At 39.9% G+C, this 17,172-nt stretch overlaps 4 protein-coding genes across 5 annotated transcripts; 2 read left to right on the top strand and 2 right to left on the bottom strand.

The window, feature by feature from the left end:
- Window positions 1–1,763: 1,763 nt before the first annotated feature.
- On the bottom strand, window positions 1,764–2,927 carry RpL9 (ribosomal protein L9). 2 transcript variants are annotated; one of them, XM_065239174.1, is made up of 3 exons: window positions 2,867–2,927; window positions 2,243–2,494; window positions 1,764–2,177 (listed from the first exon to the last, which is right to left on the bottom strand). In XM_065239174.1, exons 2-3 carry the CDS (start codon window positions 2,481–2,483, stop codon window positions 1,846–1,848), a joined length of 573 nt encoding a protein of 190 aa, XP_065095246.1. In that variant the 5' UTR covers window positions 2,484–2,494; window positions 2,867–2,927; the 3' UTR covers window positions 1,764–1,845. The 2 variants fall into 2 exon arrangements, with proteins under 2 accessions (XP_065095246.1, XP_065095247.1); XM_065239175.1 differs by having other exon boundaries at window positions 2,243–2,489.
- A 5,687-nt stretch (window positions 2,928–8,614) lies between these two features.
- On the top strand, window positions 8,615–9,797 carry LOC135717184 (ubiquitin thioesterase otubain-like). The gene is made up of 2 exons (XM_065239143.1): window positions 8,615–8,876; window positions 8,938–9,797. The coding sequence occupies exons 1-2, from the start codon at window positions 8,754–8,756 to the stop codon at window positions 9,655–9,657; spliced, it is 843 nt and encodes a 280-aa protein (XP_065095215.1). The 5' UTR covers window positions 8,615–8,753; the 3' UTR covers window positions 9,658–9,797.
- Window positions 9,796–10,995, bottom strand: LOC135717183 (U5 small nuclear ribonucleoprotein 40 kDa protein). Its single transcript, XM_065239142.1, has 2 exons — window positions 10,813–10,995; window positions 9,796–10,759 (listed from the first exon to the last, which is right to left on the bottom strand). The coding sequence occupies exons 1-2, from the start codon at window positions 10,930–10,932 to the stop codon at window positions 9,824–9,826; spliced, it is 1,056 nt and encodes a 351-aa protein (XP_065095214.1). The 5' UTR covers window positions 10,933–10,995; the 3' UTR covers window positions 9,796–9,823.
- A 492-nt stretch (window positions 10,996–11,487) lies between these two features.
- On the top strand, window positions 11,488–16,160 carry CCT4 (chaperonin containing TCP1 subunit 4). Its single transcript, XM_065239195.1, has 3 exons — window positions 11,488–11,723; window positions 14,500–14,552; window positions 14,615–16,160. Exons 1-3 carry the CDS (start codon window positions 11,618–11,620, stop codon window positions 16,055–16,057), a joined length of 1,602 nt encoding a protein of 533 aa, XP_065095267.1. The 5' UTR covers window positions 11,488–11,617; the 3' UTR covers window positions 16,058–16,160.
- Window positions 16,161–17,172: the final 1,012 nt, after the last annotated feature.

Genomic DNA, 17,172 nt, shown 5'->3' with positions numbered 1-17,172 from the left:
CAATCAATCAATTTAAAAATCCAAATGTGGCCAACGCCGACCCAAGTATCAATAAATCAATCAAAATTCTTTAAATTGGCAATATGAATAATGATCCTTACAAAGAAGAAGAAAATAACTGAAAAGAACATTTTCTTAGCGTAACTGAATTCTTTCATAATATGAAGCCATAAACCGTATTGGTATTATCCTCTAAGCGCCCCCTCCCCCCGCGTCATACAATAACAACAAAACTAAATCCCACAACCCCCTCACGTAAACACAATACTAACGCATTGATCTCAATCAAATCAATAATCCAAATGAAAAGTGTCACATACTACTTCAAACTAGGGAACAGAATTTTTCAGTAATCTAAGGAACACATCTTAGTCCTTGTTACTTTTTATGCCTTGTTGATAGCGACAAGACTCGGCTTTGTCCACCGGGGACAAGGAAAAAATGAGTTAGTTAATCTATGTGATTCCTAATCTTCTATTCGTTGTTCTCTAGATTGAAGCAGTTAAGACTAGGGTTCTGATGCATGGTCATTATCGGTGTCCTCGCCGATATCATTGCTTAATTTTGTTGCTACGGAATCCACCCACCTTTGGAGGGTGCTCTCACTCTTCGAAGAATATAAATAGCGGGAGCTTTCAATTAGCATCGATTCCTTGCGATGAAGACAACAATGACAACTTTATCAAATTCATCATTTCTCAATAGTGATGGAGTAATACGGTAATACCATTGTAGTTAATGAAAAATATTGAAGTTCACTCTTTGGCTTTCTATCAAACACCTAACACCATTAGCATCCATATTATTGTTTACGTTTGAAAGATATTTTCATAACAAAACCATTCATTTTTGTATGAAAAATACTGAATCGTATTTTGATATTTACACGTACAAAAATCACTATTTTTAAGATGTTTTTAAAGTTTTAAGTGCAAAATTGCGTTTTTTCTTCGGAATCGAAATGCATGCCCTTACTTTCTTGATGAGTAGTAGTAGTGGGGAAATTAAATCATATAAAATTAGTTAGGAATACCGATTGTATTGTTAGGCAGGTTGTTATTTCAAGCCGAACGATACATAAGTTATCAAGTGATTGATCGATTCTCTTCGACTTTCTCTTTCGTTAAAAACTTGGCTACAAAACCGTTTCCTGTCGTGTCGTGCCGCATTAAATGCTTGATAAATAATAGGTAGGTATATGTAGCTTCTTTCACCGAACTGTGTACTGAAAATGTCTACATGGCCGTGGGGATGCATAGAGAATCTGTCTATGTTAACTTACGACCTTATGCATCGTTCGGCTCGATTTACCTAGCGAAAGTATAAATAAGACGCCCACATTTATTAGGATTTTACAAAAGTAGTATAGTGCAGGTAGGTACTTTACTTTGTGTTGGACACGATGTTGCGTAGAATTATTTTAGACAACAAAAATACTAATTTCTTCGGTTTGCTTAAGACGAAACCGAAAAAGTCAATAGTTGAACTACAAGTTTTGGCCTGAGGATTTCCCTCAGAAGTCTGTTATATACCCAAGAACTACTGCGGCCTTATTGTGGATTTTATTCACTAGCCGTTTTTTGTTGAACTGTTCCACATTAATCGTCACTCGCAGATCCCTGTATAAGTTGGAAAACAAATCACAACACTTCTGCAATAATACCAATCGTACAAATGAAGAATCTCCACTGTTGCAAACACTGAAGAGTTATCCCACTTGACATAACACATTTGATTTCTTTGCTTAATAAATGAACACAAACTTTCATCTTTCGAACCTTCATTTTCTTCCACTCTTTGCTCCGCCTATCCTTATTACAAGAAAAACATTATTTACGCGTCTCTTTAATCCTCGTCCTGCACAACAGTTGTCTTCTCGGACACGTACAGACCGTCCAAGAACTTACGGATATCCTTGTTTCGGACGGTGGTCGACTGCTGGATGAGAGCGGCGGACAGGGAAACAGCTTCAATGTCGTTACCCTCCAGGATCAGTTCATCCTTTTGCTTAGCCGAGTTAACCACGGTCACTCCCGCCTGCATCTTAACTCGACGGATGTGCTTCTCTCCGAGGAAGTTACGGATTTCCACCAGGCTGTTGTTTTCGCTAATGACACAGTTGATGGGGAAATGAGCGTGTACGGCACGCATCTTGTACTGGAATCCCTTGGTAACACCTGAAATAGGACGAAAAAACGACATGAACCTTCAGCGTTCCACTCATCCCACTCAACAAACTTACCCTTGATCATGTTCTCGATGTGCGAACAGACAGTGCGGACTGCTGCAATTTCCTTCTTGGCTCCGAACCACTTCTCGACCATCAGCTTCTTCTTGGACACCTTGTAGATATCCATGGCCAAGTGACGGAAGCTCTTGGATAGCTTTCCGCGCGGTCCATACACCGTCACAACACGGGCATGAACCTTGGCCGAAACGCCTTTCGGGATGGTGACCGTTTGATTTGAGTTGATCGTTCTCATTGTGGTCTAATCTGGAAACAACACAAATTCATTACTAACCAACCACCAACTGTTCGGAGTATTAATAATAAATTGAGTGTGCGTTCGCCGGTAAGTTGGCCAAATAATACGGATATTCTCACAACATAACCAAAGATGCTCTTTCGAACCTATTCACTGTTTCGTGTCTTTTGACGGAACGGAAGGCTACGAAAACTGGGCAATGGAGCAGTTGTTGACGTTCGGTTTTCACGTATTTAATTGACTATTTCGAACACTTAATCTACAAAATCAATTACCGGCGAAAGCACACGAAAGTTATCTTGGGTTTTCACTATAAAATAGTTAATTACAACTTTATTTTACATAAATAAATCACTTTAATCGCGAACTGTACGACTTACACGCTTGAGAATCAAACCGGAAAAGAACCCGTCAAATTCGGAGCGAACGAAATGTCATCTCGTGCAGCGGTTTAACGCGACGCGGCTATTTCCGCTTTGCAAGGTGTAGGAATGCCACTGTTGCTCAGGTTTGCACAGCGGTTCGAAATGACCGTTGGCATAATTTAAATCCGGAGTGATTCGGGACCTGGGCGCATCTGCTTTTGTAAATGTTGGTTCAAATGAATAAAAGTGTTGACCTCATATAAGAAAAGCACGGGAGAGTTTACTTTGCTCTCCTTATTCATACAGTTCCATGACTACAATCATCGATTGCTTGCGAATAAAACTCATTTGTGAGATCTTGTGAAAGGTGTGAAAATCTAAGCTTGACCCTAGTGGCGAAAGCAAGAACTAAAAAAATTTCAAAATTCCTTCCTGGTGAGCTGTAAGATAGAATTTTTAGAATGCTTGTATTATTTTAACCTTTTCACAATGCATTTTAAATAAATTTGATTGTCATTAGGCAGGACAAATTAACGAATAAAATAGAAATTTTATTTTTTTCTCAAATTTTGCATGTATGCACTAATAGAATTTCACACATTTTTATTGACGAATTTCCATGTAAAATTCCACATGATTTTCATGTGATCACACATAAACAGAATCCACCAAGGGGTAAGTCACTAAGCACATTGTGCCGAAATTAGATTCGGCACAGCTTGGGCACATCCATCGGTACACCTTTGGCATACCTTCGTAATACCTCCGGCACAATCTCATAAGGCATTGGATTGTTGTTAATAAAATGGGAGCACTGCTGGACAACTGTCATTGAAGTTGTTCACAACATTACGTGCTGTTTGAATGTATATTCAGGAACATCCTCTAATTGAATATACCAGAGGAACTCAGACCAGCAGTTCACTTATAGATCTAAATACGAAATGTAGGTTCTAGAGTGGGCTCAAGAGAAAGAGGCAGTTCATCAGACCCCATTAGTAACCTTAATTCACCAAAATTTCGCAAACCCGCCACTTCCCGCGTCATTGTCAATCCGATTTAACCTTGGGATTTCAAACCAAAACATTCAAGATTTCAGAAATACCGGGTTGCCGGGATGGGTATTTTACAAACAATCGCAGCTTGCTCTATGACTGGTACAATCGGCACACTTGCGGCACACTGACAAAAAAAATGACACAAGATTGGTGTGCGGAGTGACCTACCCCTTGGAATCCACCCAAAAGCTCACATGAAATTTATGAGTCAAATGAATAGTATGTGTGATTACATATGGCTTTTATGTGTACACATATTAAGTACACGGATACGAATTTTGTTCATTTAAAACAAAAATATAAATGTGTATGCTCTGAACATATGAATTATTCAAAGTAAATTGAAAGCATGTTTAAAACTAAAATATTTATGTTTGAATTAAATTCAAAAGCATGTTTATTTCAACAATATAAGATTTGGGTAAACGATTTTCAGCGTGTCATGCCTTTTTATTTCCTTCTTGTTACATCCGGAAAAAGTTGCCCCACAAACAAAAAACGACCTGAAAGTGGCAAAACCGAAGATAGATTCGGAATCCAGCTCCACAAAACCAGCGGAACCCCACAGTATCAACTTCAGTTTCTGATGCACGTAGCTTCGAACTCGGCTTCGAAAGGACAACGAAAATCCGAAATGGATTTTGAATCCATTTCGGATACTCCTCCGACACCGAACGTAGGAAGTAACCGGTATGAGGACCAGTGGCTGTGAAATTTTCTGACCATCTAAAGTTTAGATTTGGATCTGTGTGCACCTCCAGGGCTGAAACGAAAAAACGACGCTAATATCACAATTTTTCACCGGTTCCACTGAACTGGAACCCCCGGAAACCCACTCGGACGGGTACCCGCATCCCGGCCCAGGACCCCAATACCCACAGGACACCCTTAATCACAGGGTGAAAGAACAGGCATTTAGATGCCCTACACTGAAACAAAGATAATAGTTAGGAATACTATTTTGCAGAAAACACTTATTTTCAGTATAACTACGCTTAATACCGTTAAATCTACCATGATTTCAGTATAGTTGACTATAAATATAATCAAATTTACTACCATTCTGTCAAAACTACTATGCTGACTCAAACGGTATAGTAGTTTTGATAGAAAAATTAGTCAAATTAAATGAATTTCGTTTCTGCACAAATCTATTGGTGGGAGTATTTAATTTAAACCATCAATATAGTATTTTTGCCAATGGATTTTGTTTCTGTGTACCCGAAGATCTTTTGTTTTTCATTTCTTTGCAATCCGTTTTATCTTGCTTTACCCTGCACTCAACTATCAAAATAATTTCAAAATATGTATGTTTATTTTAAACATGAGAAGCATGTTTAAAATTAACATATTTATTTTTGTTCGCATAGCTGTCAATCCAAACAAAAACAAATACGTTTGTTTTCAACATGAATATTTTTAAAATCAACGTAACATTATTTTTATTTTAAGCATTGATTTCACATGACTTCAAACATGGAATACGTTTGAAATCAACCTAATTTATTTTTGTGGCCAGAAAAAACTGAGTTTACGTTTAAATTTACCTCAAATATTTTTGTTTCCACGATAGTTTTTTCTGCGTGTATGTGTCCAACACAGATATCATTTGTTGATCACATTGCAAAAAATCATGTGTGGGACACATAAAAACAATCTTTGAAATTTTATCAGTAAATTTTTATCAGTGAGTCAAAGTAGTTTTAATTTACTTCCCAACAAACAATTCAAAGTCACAATGTGTATGCTTAACATTGAATAAATGCTGTATAACAGTGTACAATGCTGAATAAAACAGGATGTCGAATTATGTGCTGAAAAAAGCTCATTGGGATCGATAGATGCGCTTTTATTCCGCCGTTTGCTCTGATATGAATAATTTCCTTATTAAAAGCTTTATAAACGTTGAATGCCTTCCTTACTCAGAACCAGAAGTTTGATCTAATAACAAACTGAATAAGTGTAATTTGCACATACATTGTCGCTTTTATTCGACTGTTTTCAAATGATTGAATAAAATGCTTTATTAAACGTCTTATAAATGTTTTCCAGCTCCATTATTAGATTTCATTGCATTCCTTTACAATATTGCTGTATAAAGGTGAATACACTCAGCAAAATAGCTCTTATCCCAACAAACAATTCAAAGTCACAAATAAGCATATATATTGAATAAATGCTGTATAACAGTGTACAATGCTGACTAAAAAGAGTTGTGGAATTATGTGCTGAAAAAGCTCATTGTTCGACTGTTTGCTCTGATCAACGCCAGAAGTTCGATCTAATAACAAACTGAATAAGTGTAACTTGTACATACATTGACACTTTAATTCGACTGTTTTCAATTGATTTAATAACATGCTTTATTAGACGTCTAATAAATGTTCTCCAGCTCCTTTATTAGATTTCATTGCATTACTTTACAATATTGCTGAATAAAGGTGAATACAGTCAGCATAATAGCTCTTATACCCCTATGCTTCCATGTTGTAATCACATGATTTGTAAATGCTTTATAAACAACGTTATTAGATTCATTATTCGACAATACTGATTCAGTCTTACAACAAGGCGAAATCAGTAGAGTAGTGGTTACCGTTTCCGCTTTCCAATTAGAAGGTCGTGAGTTCAATCCCAAGCTCAACCCTTTTTTTATTTGTGTAGAACATAATTAATTTAAATAGTAATCATCGATCACATGACTCACGATAATGAATGCATTGATCTAGTTTAAAATATAACCGAACATCCTTTCTTTCGACTTGGAGAGGTGAAGAGGCATCATTGGTCTCATTTAAAACAACGATGAATGAATTAATCATTCCCACAGGGCCTTGAAGGAGCTAGAGTTGCGATCGGGAGTGCTGATAGGTATTTACTTTCAAGCAAGCTTTTATTGATTATTGAGTTACCCATATGATGAATTCTAGGATAGCTCAGATGACAAGGCAAGTGGCTGGTGATCGGAAGGTACATGGTTCGATTCCCATACAACGGCATGTATAAGTATTTAATAAATATTCTAATATCTGTGAGGTGCGAGCCAGGTCAGCAATATTGAAATACAATAAACTTAAGAAACACACACACCCTTCCCTTGTCCCTGTCCCCCTGTCCTCTTATTTTCGGATTAATTTTCCCACGTTGAATAATCGTTTAATAAATGTATAATAATGTCTAATTAAACGTTACTTCACATGAGAATCAAGCGTATACAGAGCATCACTGTTTTAAGGGAAGCAGTGATGTCTAATAAACGCTGAATAATCAAAAATTTTATCGTATAAACCATGTTACAACTCATATAAGTCGAATAAAAGCTTCTCGACATACCTTATACAACACCAGTAGTTCAATGTTGTGGTTGAATAAATTCTCCAGATTTGTGTGAACAAAGCCTGAACAGAAGTTATTATTAAAAATAGTACAAGTACTATTAAGCATGCAGTTGAATAAAATGGCCATGAAGTCGTTTCTTCAATAGACGATGGTTTGTTGGGTTGTGTGGAATTTTCCACTCAAGGTCAACCCAAATGTAAGTTAGTTGTGCCCAAAAGTACACAGCAAAAAAAATGTAATATCGATCAACGTAAATCAAGCTGATGTATGAAATCAGGGTTTTTTTTTTTTTTAATTCTTTATTTAAGAGATTTTTAGCCTTAGGCTAGTTCATCTCTAAATATGAAATCAGGGTTACTTACACTCACTTGCTATAAAAAAATGTTTTTTGGAATTATGAAATCATGAAATAGTCAGGGTTGGCCGTGTAGGCAAATTTACTCCTCGCTGAGTTCCTGCACAGCAAAAAAAGTTGTTGAATATTACATCGAAACTGCTGCAACCAGGTCAATCCATCGGTTGCGTATAATCACATTGTACGATGTACCGTTCCGATTCAAATTTCGGACAATTCAAATTTCGGACACTTTCATTTTTAATTAAATATTACATCCAGTTAGAAACAAAGTAATAATGTTAGATGATCGTGGAGGGCACTAGTCAAAAAAAAATAAAATTTACAAGACATGTGGATCATATTCGACCGAGATAATCAACTTTTAAAAGTGTCCGAAATTCGAGTTTAAGTGTCCGAAATTTGAATCGGCACGGTACATCGATTTTGCGAACAAAATTACATCCATTGATGTAATATTGTATCTGCTTTTTGCTATTACATCATTATTTCAGTCAGCTTGAATTACATTGATCGATATTACTTTTTTTTTGCTGTGTGTACTCTTGCGATTTATGAGTAAACTAAGGCTGTGAACCATTTGCCGAGTTAAATTTAACTCATGGTTAAAAGTGACATTTCGAAAGTTATTTTCTATGTTCGAAAATCCCTGTGCTGTCGATCGAGCGGTTTTCGAGAAGAACTCAGCCACGGTTGTCAAAATTTAACTTCTTGTCTGTCAAAAGTAACCACGCTCGGATAGCAGGGTTAATCGATAACTTTTCATCTGTCAAATTTTAACCAAAAGTTAAAATAACCTACCAAATGGTTCAGAGCCTAAACTGTAATTTTGGGGTTCTCATTAGCCGTGACATTTAGTTTGAGGGAGTGCAAAATGTGCAAAATGAGCAACTTTCGGTTTCCTACCCCTCCGTAGTGTTCCATAAATTGACATTGCTGTCAGTGTTCGTTTTTACGGTTGCCAAACTTCGGCCTTTGATGCGAGATGCTGTTTTGCGGTGTATAAGTGCGAAAAATGTCGGCTTGTTGAGAGGAAGCGAACGGAAGAAAAATTATCGACTGAGAAAAATCGTAGTTTTCTAACGATTTTTCAGGGAAGTTGCAACGGAAGACGTGTAAAATTCGTATGCTGTAAGTATTCCTGAACACCATGAGCACTTCGGACAGTACCGATACGACGAGCAGCAGCAGCGCAAGCAGCAATCTGAAGCAGCCTCAAGAGGAAAATCAGGACGAGCTAATCATCAAACAACAAAGGGAAATTGAACAAGAGGTAATAAAAGGAAAGTTGCGCACATTAGGTGGAACGGGGTGTTATTTTTTATGTATTGCAGATTGCCTATACGAACCCATTGGTAAGCGAGTCGCAGGCGATCAATAGTCTGAACTCGGAATATCTGGATGATGCCGTTTACATTGCCAAGATAAAGGACCTGGCCTCGAAGTACCGGGCGATCAGACGTACGCGTCCAGACGGAAATTGTTTTTTCCGGGCGTTTGCGTACGCATATCTGGAGTATTTGGTTCGTAACAAGGAAGAATTCAGCAAATTCTACGAATATGCAGCGAAATCCCGAGAAAGACTGACGGAAGCCGGATTCCCTCGATTTACGATTGAGGATTTCTATGAGACGTTCATGGAGGTGATCAACAAGGTTAAACCTGATGGAGACAATACATCCGGGGCTTTGGCTGAGCTGCATAAACTATTCAATGAGCAAGGCTATTCGGATTACGTGGTTGTGTACTTGCGCCTGATCACTTCGAGTCACCTGCAAGAGCGAGCAGATTTCTACCAAAATTTCATCGATGGAAACTACACCATCCTGGAGTTTTGCCACCAGGAAGTGGAGCCCATGTACAAGGAGTCGGATCACATTCACATAATCGCAATTTGTTCGGCTCTGGATGCGGGAGTCCGCGTAGAGTACATGGATCGGGGCGATGGAAACCAAGTGATTGCTCATGAATTTCCGGACGGTTGCAAGCCGAATGTATTTTTGCTCTACCGCCCTGGACATTACGATATTTTGTACCCCAACGAGGTGCAATAAAAATGCTAATGTAGACGAAGATGGAACAGTTCTTTTCAGACTCTTTCAAACAAACACTCTATTCATACTTGGAGATCCTAATCGCTAATGTATCCTCTCATTCAATTAGAGTTTAAATAAAATAAAAATTGTAGAGGAAATTTGTTTTATTTTCTTTTTGATACTTCTAGCCTTCAAATTCTCCCAGGTAGAGAGTTTTGTCGCTTGAACCTGAAACGATGACCGGTTCTGTTGGGTGAAAATCTACATCGTTAATGCTTCCATTGTGTCCGGGTAGTTTGTACAAGATTCTTCTGGAAGTCGTGTCCCAAATGTAGACAAATCGATCTGCGGAACCACTGCTTATTTTGGATCCGTCGGGGGACCAGGCACAGCGGAGTAAATTCTTCTCGAAGTTATGCTGATGACCGTTGAATACCTTGACACATCTTTCAGCCGGTGCGTATGGTCTAACATCCCAAATTCTTAGTGTGTTGTCCATAGAATTACTCAGCACGTAAGATCCATCCGGCGACAGAGACAATCCCGTAATCGTGTCGGTATGTCCTCTCAGGCGATAGATTACGTCCTTCTTACGGATGTCCCAAACTTTGATCTCATTATCGATCCCTCCAGAGATAATCTGTTCAGCTGTATCGTTGAAGCAAACCGTCGTAACTTGATAGCCATTGTCGAATGTGTGAAGAACATTTTTCTTTCTTGCATCCCAAATCTTGATGGTGGAATCGTCCGATCCGGACACAATCAAAGTCGGTCCTCGTCGAGCTCCACTGCAACTGTTTACGAAATGCGAATGTCCCTTCAGTTTGCGAATTCTGGAACAGGTGGGCACATCCCATACAGCTACAATTTTATCCGTACTGCATGTGTACAAATTACCGCCATCTGGCGAAAAATGGACCTCCATCACTGCCCCCGAGTGGCCCGTCATCATTCCAACATTTTCGCATTCACCGTAAACGTTCCAAAGGAAGATCTGGCGATCGAATCCGGTCGATACGAGGTGTTGCCCCTCCGGATGGAACTCGGTTGAAAAGATTTCCCCTCCGTGACCCTCCAGCAGCATGATCGGGGCAAGTAGGTTGGATGTTCGGTCCACATTCTGAAAAACCAAAATCAATCAACCTAATGCTTTAACCGGAAGGGCTTATTTACATTTTGTTCCAAGAGCTGCTTGTCTTTCGCCGTGTAGGCCATCAGATCCGTACGCGACTTTTTGGTCTGCGGAACGGGAACTAGCGCGTCCGACGGACGCTTCTGTGCGGCAGACATCATGATTTTCGTCACTCAAAAAGTTATGGAATTTTAAGAAATTTAAACAACCCGACACTTTTAAAAACGTTTCACCATAAACAATCTGCACTCAAACTATACTCCATCAGGTATTAAAACTGTGCGAATTTGACTCGATCGACTGTCGTCTGCAGGGCTGGATCTGAAGCGCTCACGGACGATGAGACCAACTCTAAATTGAGTTGAATTCGATTCAATGTAGTCAAAGTCGATTTTCCAGGAAGAAACATAAAATAGATGAAAATTTTACTCCGGCTAGGAGTATATTAAAAGACTGAGTGAAACCTCTCTCTATTTTCCTCATATTCGAGAGTTTTTTCTCGGAAAATTTTACTCATAGATCATAGCATAGATCCACTTTTGACAACATTGCGTCAAATTCAACTCAATTTTAAGTTGATCTCATCGTCCGTGAGTACTAGTAAATCATCGAAAATTTTATAGCATTTGTGTGCTGTCCTATCCCTCTTGAAAAAAGGAACCAAAAAAAGGTTGTAATGTCTTTTCTCTTGTTTCTGCTTCTGCTGCTCCTTTCTTGTCAGAAAACCTTACAAGCCTTTGGTGCACGCGTTCTGCCTATCTTCTGTGAAGAAAATTGTGAAAATTTGCATCACTCGTTGCGTTTTGTCCTAGTTTTGGCCGGAAATATTCACTTTGAACAGTAACGATGGTCGTGAAGCCAGTAGCAAGAGGCATGAAGCCCCAGGGACAGGCCTACAAGGACAAAAGCAAACCGGCTGACATCCGCCAGAGCAACATCAATGCAGCTAAGGGTGAGTGGGTGGATGTTGAAATTATTTTGTTAAAATTTTTGATAAAAACTGTATTTTGAGAAAATGCTCATTCCTTGCGGTACAACCGTTTTCAACTATTTTCAATTAATTTCCAAAATTATTATCGGGATAGGAAAAAAAAAAACTTGCCAAAACAAACGGTACTCTTCTGTTGAATTTCATTCTGGAAGATTCTCATTGATACTCGCATCTTCGTTGAAGCAGAAAGCGAAGAAACAGTTCCGGTTTGATCATCCAGCATTTTTAAATGTGGAGTCAATTTAAGTACTACTAATTAAAAGCTTTTGAAGTAAAAACTTTTTCTGTTTTACTCTAACCTCCAAAAAGATGAGTCAGATGATAGAATTTGATGTCGGCTTATTTCGCACTGTGTGTGTGGAAGAAAATAGGGCGGTCAAAATTGGTATAATGTTCCCCAGCAAGAAAATGTTAATTGATCAGATGTAATTTGTGTATGTATTTAATTTTGATATCTAACTGACGTTTTGTGTTGATAAATCCGAGTACAGGAGAACTCGGAAGAACTATTATAATTCTTATTTAAAAAAAGGAAAATTCTTCCAATTCTTCGTGAGCGCTCACGAATCGTAAAATCGCCGACTCTGACGAACTGAAAGAAATAATGACAGGCCTCATGCGTCACACACCTAGTTTACAACCACTTCCTGCAACTCACAAGTACCAATCATCACTACAACATCCAACGACCACATAATTCCGAAAAACAAGTTTTTATAGCAAGTGAGTGGAAGCAACCCTGCCTCACAATATATGTACAAGTCAGGGTCAGGGTTGCTTCCAGTCACTTGCTATAAAAACTTGTTTTTCAGATTTGTGTGGTCGTTGGATGTTGTAGTGATGATTTGTACTTGTGAGTTGCAGGAAGTGGTTGTAAACTAGGTGTTTGACACATGAGGCCTGTCATTATTTCTTTCAGTTCGTCACAGTCGGCGATTTTACGATTCGTGAGCGCTCATTCTGAGTGAACGCTCACGAGTCGTTAATTCGCTGATTGCGACGCACTGAAGGCGAGATTGACAGGTTTTATGTGTCAAATACATGCTATCCAACCTCTTCTTGTGTCTGGCAAATACACAGTATTATTGTAGCATCCGGTGGTTCCATAATTTCAAGAAGCATTTTTTAAAGCGAAGTGAGTGGAAGTAACCCTGGTACTAGTTAATGCATTAGCACAGACAAACAGACATAACACTCGCAAGTTGTTCATCGAACAAGCATTTAACGGTCAATTTAAAAGTATCGTAGTTGGTAGTACCGCCACCTGTGGCGCGCATAGTCAATTCCCTTGCGTTTGACGTTTACACACTACCGCCATCTGTTCAGCGTACTACCCACCACAGTGTACTCAACAGATGGCGGTAATGTTTTTGCGACGATGTTTTACAGTTAGATATATTCAATGTGTTATGTCTGTTTGTCTGTGGCATTAGTATATAGACATCGAAAGCTTTGATTTAATAACAGTATATCTGGGTCAACATACACTACTTTTGGAGGAACCTTAAATTCCAGTAGGAATTCCTTTAACATATGCCTCGTTTAGCGGCTAAGCTCAGTTTGTAAAGTCATGTTTGTAGCTCGCAAGGCCATGGTAACAGTGAAATGTAACACTTAAATTAATATTTGAAACGGTTCTGTATACTTAATTGAAAAACTGTCAATTTCAAAAGAAGGGAAAATATCCAATAAATGACTATTTTTCCTTCATATGATCATGAGCTATTCTTCCATATTATATTGAAGTATTGATTTGACGAGTGACAACTACAGAATACACCATACAAAATGCGAAGTTTTTCATAAGATTTGTATGAATATTTGGCATTTTTATGGCTTACGTACCTTACCAATCAGGCTAAGACCCTGTTGTCCTCTGCTGTCGGAAGAAGTCGTCTCCATTTTACTCGACCCATGGCCACATTTCGCCAGCCTCTTAGTTTGCGAAGGGTCCGCAGGTCACCTACTACTTGGTCGATCCACCTTGCCCGCTGCGCGCCTCTTCTTCTTGTTCCTGTTGGGTCGCTTCCGAGAACCATTTTCACTGGATCGTCGTCCGGCATTCTTACGACGTGCCCGACCCACTGTAGTCGCTAATTTTTTGCAATATGGACGATGGATGGTTCTCCCAGCAGCTGGTGCAATTCGTGTTTCATTCGCCTCCACGACGTTCCATCATCCATCTGCACTCCACCGTAGATGGTACGCAACACCTTCCGTTCGAAAACACCACTGGTCCTCCACGAGCATAGTGCAGGTCCCACCGGTCTAATCAGCGTGATAGTCAACTTCGTGCGATGAAGAATTTTATTCGACCTGAGCGCCATCCGGAGTCCAAAGTAAGCACGATTCCCTGCCATAATGCGTCTTTGAATTTCTCTGTTGGTATCATTTTCGGTGGTCACCAGTGAGCCCAAATACACGAACTCGCCATCCAACTCGATTTCGTCGTCACCATCAATCTGAACTCGAGGTGGGAGGCTAACATTATCTACCCTAGAACCTCTGCCTCTCATGTATTTTGTCTTCAATGCATTGATGGCAAGTCCAATCCGCCTAGTTTCAGCCTGTAGTCTGATGTAGGTTTCCGCCATCGTCTTAGTTCCGTGCCATGATGTCAATGTCATCGGCGAAGCCATATCGGAATGTTTGTTCGGTTAAGTGCTCTTAGTTCTAACTTAAAGTATTTTGTGTTAATCTCAAAATATTTAATTATAAATTTAATTCAACTCCACAGCCGTTTCCGATGCAATTCGTACCAGCCTGGGACCCCGCGGTATGGACAAAATGGTATGTACTACTGTTCGTCGCGTAGAACTTTTTTTTTTAAATTACAATCATGGATATTATAGATTCAAGCTGGAAACGGAGAGGTCACGATTACCAATGATGGTGCAACCATTTTGAAGCAAATGAACGTCATCCACCCAGCTGCCAAGATGTTGGTTGAATTATCCCGCGCGCAGGACGTTGAAGCTGGAGACGGTACCACCTCGGTTGTTGTCGTTGCTGGAGCGCTGTTGGAAGCCGTAGAAAAGCTGCTACAGATGGGAATTCACCCGACTGCGATCTCGGATGCCTTCCAGAAGTGTTCGGCCAAGGCAGTAGACATTTTGACCGAAATGTCGTATCCGATCGAACTGACCGATCGTGAATCGCTGATCAAGAGTGCTTCTACGTCGCTAAACTCGAAGGTCGTATCCCAGCATAGCAGTCAGTTGGCCCCTATCGCTGTCGAAGCTGTACTGAAGGTCACAGAGGTAGGAAACGAGTGTGGAGTTGACCTCAAGAATGTCAAAATCATTCGCAGTCTGGGTGGAACCATTGACGATACTGAACTGATTGATGGATTGGTGTTTACCCAGCGCTCTTCCGGTGTCAACGGGCCTAAACGTGTCGAGAAAGCAAAAATTGGTTTGATTCAGTTCTGTATCTCAGCACCCAAAACGGACATGGACCATAGCGTCATTGTTTCGGACTATGCTGCCATGGATCGGGTGCTGAAGGAGGAACGTGCCTACATTCTGAACATTGTGAAGCAGATCAAGAAGGCTGGTTGTAATGTGCTGCTGGTTCAGAAGTCCATTCTTCGAGATGCTGTTTCGGATTTGGCTATGCACTTCCTGGATAAAATTAAGGTGATGGTAGTTAAGGACATCGAGCGTGAAGATATCGAGTTTGTCTGCAAAACTTTGAACTGTCGTCCTATTGCCTCTTTGGATCATTTCCTCCCGGAACATATGGTGAATGCCGATCTGGTTGAGGAAGTCTCAAGCGGATCCAGCAAATTTGTCAAGGTGACAGGAATTCAGAACATGGGACAGACCATTTCTATTGTGGTTCGTGGCTCGAATAAGCTTGTCTTGGAGGAAGCAGAACGTTCCCTGCACGATGCTCTTTGCGTTGTTCGATGCTTGGTCAAGAAGCGAGCCCAAATTGCTGGAGGTGGTGCTCCGGAAATCGAAATGGCCCTTCAATTGGCCGCTCACGCTCAGACTCTGGAGGGAGTAGATGCTTACTGCTTCCGTGCTTTTGCTAATGCCTTGGAGGTCATTCCATCGACGCTGGCTGAAAATGCAGGACTGAACCCGATCGCCACAGTCACGGAGCTGCGAAATCGTCATGCTCAGGGTGAAAAGAACGCTGGCATCAATGTCCGTAAAGGCGCAATCACTGATATCTTGGCAGAGAATGTGGTTCAACCGCTGTTGGTGTCCACTTCGTCCATCACGTTAGCTTCGGAGACGGTTCGATCGATTCTAAAGATTGATGATATCATCAATACGATGCAGTAATTCTGCTTCTTATTTGTACTTTGCTTGCTTTATTATACTCTCATTAATTTAAACTTATCGCCGTCAAAAATACCGATTTGTCATTCACATCGCGCACCAAAACCATGGCCCTTATTACGAGTTTCACTTCACGCTCACTCACGGTGAAGTGATTGCCGTGTAAATCAAATGGGAATCACTGAAGTGACATTGGTAATAAGGGCCCATAACTATGTCTTGAAAAAGAACAACACGCAAAATAAATGAACATTACTTTTGTTTTGTCCTAATGCTAACATGATAACAATAAAATATCCATCACTAATCAATTCAATTGCTACTGGGGAAAGAAATTCCTTATTTGGTCATATCATAGCACAGTTCAACGTGGGCGTAGAGTAGAGTATTTTTTCTTATCACATTTCGTAATTTCAACAGCACAAAATTCAATATTTACGAGGTTTATAAATCTGTAATCAGGCCCACACATATTCTCGTTTTCGTTTGAACCGTTTTCCATACAACAAAAGTTATGGGCCACTTCCATTTGATTAACACGCAGAACTGACAGACCCATAATAGCTGGCTCATAACACTGTGGTGACTGTATTAGTTTTAGGGACGCATTCACAAAATCCTTAATATTTTGACTTGTGAAATTGCGAAGTGTTATGAGAAAAAGGACGCTACAAGGAATCACCTTAAGCCCTAAAATCACTCCTATTCTTGTTTTCAAACGAAAAAATACGCCATACCAAATGTTTCGTTTAGACGTATTCAATTCGTTTGAAAGCGGGAACCGGTGTGAATTTGACCAACGTAACAAAAACATGGCCCACTGTCCTTCAGTGGCTGAATGCATGTGGGTTCAAATTGCGATGTAGATGTCCTATACAGGTAGGCCTATTCTGCGCGGCGTCTGAGGGTAGGTGACAATTATCGTGAATTATGAATTATAGCAAATTAAATGGAGGTGACGATAATTGTCACTTCACCACATCACTTTCACCTCACCTCACACCTCGCTCAGAATTGGCCGACGGTACTTTAAAATCAATTAGGCTTATTCTGCGTGCAAATCAAATGGAGTTACCTCACCGGTGAGAGAGTCACGTGACTCGCAGAATAGGGGGGAA

This window comes from Ochlerotatus camptorhynchus, unplaced genomic scaffold (assembly GCF_037179485.1).
Source record: "Ochlerotatus camptorhynchus isolate MF236.1 unplaced genomic scaffold, CSIRO-AGI_Acam_v1.1 ptg000052l, whole genome shotgun sequence".
NCBI lineage: Eukaryota > Metazoa > Arthropoda > Insecta > Diptera > Culicidae > Ochlerotatus > Ochlerotatus camptorhynchus.
This window is presented reverse-complemented; position numbering and strand designations above follow the sequence as displayed.

Excerpts from the sequence above, each read along its gene's own strand:
- RpL9 (XM_065239174.1), bottom strand. The coding sequence starts at position 2,483 with ATGAGAACGATCAACTCAAATCAAACGGTCACCATCCCGAAAGGCGTT. Across the intron at positions 2,178-2,242 it reads CATCGAGAACATGATCAAGG|GTGTTACCAAGGGATTCCAG; the intron begins GTAAGTTTGTTG and ends GTCCTATTTCAG.
- LOC135717184 (XM_065239143.1), top strand. The coding sequence starts at position 8,754 with ATGAGCACTTCGGACAGTACCGATACGACGAGCAGCAGCAGCGCAAGC. Across the intron at positions 8,877-8,937 it reads AAAGGGAAATTGAACAAGAG|ATTGCCTATACGAACCCATT; the intron begins GTAATAAAAGGA and ends TATGTATTGCAG.
- LOC135717183 (XM_065239142.1), bottom strand. The coding sequence starts at position 10,932 with ATGATGTCTGCCGCACAGAAGCGTCCGTCGGACGCGCTAGTTCCCGTT. Across the intron at positions 10,760-10,812 it reads AGCAGCTCTTGGAACAAAAT|AATGTGGACCGAACATCCAA; the intron begins GTAAATAAGCCC and ends TTGGTTTTTCAG.
- CCT4 (XM_065239195.1), top strand. The coding sequence starts at position 11,618 with ATGGTCGTGAAGCCAGTAGCAAGAGGCATGAAGCCCCAGGGACAGGCC. Across the intron at positions 11,724-14,499 it reads CAACATCAATGCAGCTAAGG|CCGTTTCCGATGCAATTCGT; the intron begins GTGAGTGGGTGG and ends TCAACTCCACAG. Across the intron at positions 14,553-14,614 it reads CCCGCGGTATGGACAAAATG|ATTCAAGCTGGAAACGGAGA; the intron begins GTATGTACTACT and ends TGGATATTATAG.